The sequence below is a fragment of the Borostomias antarcticus genome (assembly GCF_949987555.1).
Source record: "Borostomias antarcticus genome assembly, chromosome: 2".
NCBI lineage: Eukaryota > Metazoa > Chordata > Actinopteri > Stomiiformes > Stomiidae > Borostomias > Borostomias antarcticus.
Genome location: NC_140235.1, coordinates 30984811 through 30989810, shown reverse-complemented (window position 1 = coordinate 30989810; position 5000 = coordinate 30984811). Strand labels below are relative to the sequence as shown.

At 45.0% G+C, this 5000-nt stretch overlaps 1 protein-coding gene across 1 annotated transcript in view; it reads right to left on the bottom strand.

The window, feature by feature from the left end:
- LOC311325907 (uncharacterized protein) overlaps window positions 1-1602 on the bottom strand; it is a 17892-nt gene extending 16290 nt beyond the window's left edge. Inside the window, exons 1-4 of the mRNA XM_084458724.1 lie at window positions 1580-1602; window positions 966-1163; window positions 758-830; window positions 92-445 (exon numbers count right to left, since the gene is read on the bottom strand). Of these exons, the coding sequence (XP_084314850.1) occupies window positions 92-445; window positions 758-830; window positions 966-1108 (570 nt within the window). The 5' untranslated portion in view covers window positions 1109-1163; window positions 1580-1602. The remainder of the gene's footprint in view (window positions 1-91; window positions 446-757; window positions 831-965; window positions 1164-1579) is intronic.
- Between the last annotated feature and the right edge of the window lie 3398 nt (window positions 1603-5000).

Below are 5000 nucleotides of genomic sequence, written 5' to 3'. Positions count from 1 at the left end.
TTTTAATTAAAGTAAGTTAGAATTCGTATTAACATTTATCTTTTTCCAAACTTAACTCACAAAGCATCATAACGACAGATATAGTATTCACCTTCTCTTTAACAGTAGCAGCTGCAAGTAGAGCAGCAGGAGTTGTGTCGGTGCCCTGGTCTTCTATCGAAGCCTCTCTCTCCCAGTTGACTAGCGGCTTTGCGGCAGCCATCTTGGGGGCAGGTGTGTGGCCTATGGTTCCCGGGGTGCTCTTTACCGCTTGCTGTGAGACCTTTGACTCAAAGAGGGCCTTGATTGCCCCGATGCTCCTGGTAGCATTGTGTCGAGGTAGACTTTCCATAGACTTGCTACGGGAGAGGGCAGTTTGGCCGCGGGACTGCCCCCTCACATCATTCTTCCTCAGCAGGCACTCCAACCTCCTCTCTGATTGTTCCCTGACGGACGTGGAGGAGGTCTGCAGGGAGGGGTTTTGTAGGGAAAGAGAGATGCTGACAGATGCTCTACTTCTATCATAATAGAAGCTGATTTGCCGGTACTGTGTTTGACTGCAATTAACAAGGTAAATGGTAAATGGACTGCACTTATATAGCGCTATTCCACCTTAGCATCACTCAAAGCGCTTTACAATGGCCTCTCATTCACCCATTCACACACACATTCACACACCAATGGCGGTAGCTGACATGTAAGGTGCTAACAGTACATCGGCTAGAACAACCTAGAGCTTTGTGAATACACTGTAAATGTTAGCCTATATTTTTGTTACCCCTTTCTGGTGCTCCCCAGGATCAGTGGTGGTCACCTCAACTGAAGTACTCACTTCCACCGAGTGCCTGTATCTGTTATGCATCACAAAACTCATATTCATATTTTCCAGAATCATTCAGACCAATATGTCAATACTTCACTGCATACATTTATTATAACATAGCATTGAGCTGGAGCCTGGAGGGCAAAGGTCATGCTCCCCTCACCTGGCAACAAGCTGGGAGACTGACTTCCTCCTGTCCCTAAGCCCCGTCCCCAACTCTGCCCAGTCGGGCCCGTCACATGACGGGACGCTCCGCAGAGATTGGGCGCGCCTCAGGCTGCTCTTCCCCTCCATGGGTGATGACATCGCCGAGCCCCCTTACCCACAGAGCGGCCTATCTACAGCACTGAGGGAATGGAGTCTCACAGGGATCAAACAGAACCATTTCAAAGAGCAGCAGGAATAGTGTAGTTCACATTACACTTCTCACTTCACTGTACACATCAATCTGAGAGTGTACCTAATTCTAAAACCTCTCCACCAGATCGTTAGTAATTAAAGGTCAATACAAAATTGTTTCACATCAGAAAACAGCAAGAATTCAAATTCAAACACAATTAACGTTTGGAATTGTTAGAATACAACAATACACTCAAACACTGCTCAGCAAGTTAAAGTCTGTGAAGTTAGTCACCGTGAAGTTCAAGATCAAGTGCACCGATACATTATCTATTGAAATGATTAAGGATTTTTTTTTAATTCACTGTTATACACCATTTCCTTCAGTATCAGACACTCATTATCAGATGAACTTCAGTATTATGAATGGAAACATACCTTGAAGTCTGGCAGTGTCTATTCCCTGTTCTCAGTAGCTCTTTGACTGTATCACAAGACACACACCTGCATGCACGCACGCGCGCACATGCACACGCACGCACGCACACACACACACAAACAGTGCAGAATTTGTGAGCAAAGTCTGCTTTCCTTCCGTATTTCTGCTGCCTCAAACAAAATGATCTTTGTGAATGTCTAATCATTGGACACACTGGGAGATAAATCTTTGATGGGGGTCAATAAAAGCACAGCAAGGTTACAGACACGGGGCCAGTAAATGATTACATAATAACACACAAAATCTAGTGTGTTGGATTCTATCTCACTTTTGGGACTTTTCCATTGGTTTTATTTATAATCTGCACTCCAGGTCTGAAACACACCTTCACAGTGCATTAAGAAATGCCATCATGGATTGCAGTCTTTTGCTTGTTAAACAGCTATTGTGAATGATTGTAAGGCTGAAAAATGGTCTTTTATTTTAAAAGGAAGGTTACCTGGTAGATGCATTTAACTTCCGTGGAATGTGAGAATAAAGGATTGCTACAAATCCTGTTAACCTGGATAATATCACTCCCTTGTGGCTAGCGTTCCTAATTGCACTCACACTGACACGAGCAGTAAGTAGCATACCATAAATGATGGGCTACATGCAGTGACGATATCGCCCTCTGAAGGATGCACGAACGACTTGTCATTGTCATTGACTGTAGTATTCCCAAAAGACCCACAACAACATTCAAGCTTTACTGTATATGTTTTACTAGGGGACTCCTTGGCTTTACGCAACAGTAAACAAGTTTGCAAATAATCCATCCATCCATCTTCATCCACTTATCCAGGGTCGGGTCGTGGAGGCAGCAGTTCCAGCAGGGGGCCCCAGACATCCCTTTCCCTGGCAGCATCAACCAGCTCTGCCTGGGGAATCTTTAGCCGATCCCAGACCAGTGTGGAGATGTAGTCCCGCCACCTGGTCCTAGGTCTACCTGGTCTATCTCCTCCCAGCCAGACACGCCTGGAACACCTCCCTAGGGAGGCGCCCAGGAGGCATCCTCACTAGATGCCCGAACCACCTCAACTGGCTCCTTTCGACACAAAGAAGCAGCGGCTCTACTCCGAGTCTCTCCCGGATGACTGACCTTCTCACCCGATCTCTCAGGGAGACTCCAGCCACCCTCCGGAGAAAACTCATTTCGGCCGCTTGTATCCGTGATCTCGTTCTTTCGGTCATGACAGTTTGCAAATAATAATAATAATAATAATAATAATAATAATAATAATAATAATAATATTTTACTAGGACACTGTACTGTATGTCTACATAGCTCCTTCGGTTTTATTTCCACAAAGAAAGCCATGGTCGGACAAACAAAGAGTGACTACAGAACCGGCCCCTGGGGGCAAGAGGGTGGTTGGCTGGTCTTCCTCCTCCCCTACTCCCCCCCCCCCCCTCCCTCTTCCCCCCCTCCTGACTCGGTGGCGCCGGAGAGATCAAAGGGAATACGTGATGATGCAGAGCCTTTGACTGTGAGCTCAACAGTGTTATTGTCGGGGAGTTCGTCGCACGCAAGGATTGCCTTTCAAAAACACTCTTGTGTAGCTACTGCCCAGCTGTTTCTGAGGAGAGGCTGAGGCCGACTATGTACAGATAGTGTGCGACACTCTAGCCTTTACAGCCAAGCCACCGAGAGGTGTGCCCTAGTCACTCTCTGACCTTTACAACCAAGCCACCGACACGTGGGGCCTAGTCACTGTCTACACACCACGAGTTGTTGATGACCTAGAATGACTACTCATTGTATATATATTCACATGGGACGCTGTGTGGGCTTTGAATAGAAGTACACACACACACACAAGTGCATGTCTCCATGCCTGCGTGAAGCATGCACACACACACACACAAACACACACACACAAGTGCATGTCTCCATGCCTGTGTGATGCATGCACATACACACACACACACACACACACACACAATGTATGTGGCATTCTTCTGCTTTACAGCATAGGTAGTAAACTAAAATTGTAGCGTCCAAGCCAGAAGGCAACCACAAGATGGCAGCAGAACCCACATTTACAGAGCAAGTATAACAGTTCTCTCTGTCCTGACTGAGGTTATGTGAGATCAAGATGTCACAGTGGGCCAGGAAACATTATGTTCCTACAGCAGCCCAGAGAGAGGTGGATAGGGGAGATCAGTTTAATGTGAGGATTATCTTTAGTTATGACCTTGATAGGTCATAACTAGGTTATCAGGTTATGATTTTAATGTAATACTTCATTGACTGAATGTATTTTTTAATACAATTTTGCCTCTGTAAAGCACTTTGAATTTGCCTTGTGCATGAATGGTGCTATACAAATAAATATGCCTGGCCTTATGGCCTTGATAGACAGGAATGGACTAAAAAAATAGCACCAAATGTATCGGTATCTACCCTCTTAATAAATTAACTTCACTTGTCCCCTAGCATGTCTGTTAGCTGTCCAGTAGCATTAGCTAGCTAGATAATTGCATGCTAACCAGTCTCTCTCTCTCTCTCTCTCTCTCTCTCATTTTGCACAGTGTGACTAATATGTGGGCTTACAGTGAGAGGTCATATCAGTGTGTGTGATATCACTGGAGCCGTTGAGGTGAAGCCAATGTGTTTCACGCAGAGAGATCATCAGTCATGAGCGTGTGTGTGTGTGTGTGTGTGTGTGTGTGTGTGCATGTGCAGTACAGTATGTGTGTGATATTCGTGCACTATGACACACTGTACTGACACAGAGTGTGTGAATCAGCAGTGTGTGGTTTCCAGGGTGTTTTTGTGACAGGGCCACATGTGATATGGTCCAAAATATAATTGAGGTAGTTGGTATATATAAAAAGCAGCACGCGTAAGGCACTAGGAAGCGGAAAGTGCCAGAAGCTTTGTCACTCATGAATCAATGACTAAATCTGTCCCTGATGCTGCTGCATTTTTCAAAATAGAGATAATAGTTATAAAGAGCATGATCCTCATTTTCCAGGCAATGGTTAGGTGAGATGATTTGAAACAGTGTTATAAAATATGATAGGCTACTGATGATGATCATGATGGCAGAGATCGGAATAAAAATGATTGAGACAGTGACACTTGTCATGACATCAATAATGATGACGATGAAGATAATAATGAAAACGATGACGATTATGAATATGGTGGTTACGATGATGATGATGATGATGATGATGATGATGATGAAGGATTTAAACTGACTGTAGAGTCTGCTGCTGCTGCAGCTGAATGTGGTAGCTGAGGGAACCTTTTGTAACATACAGTAATCTTCACCAGATGTGTAAGCAGCGCTGTGTTATCGCCGTGGATACAGAGACACGGGACCTTACATAAGGGCAAGCAAACAGAGTGAGAGAGAGACACACACACAC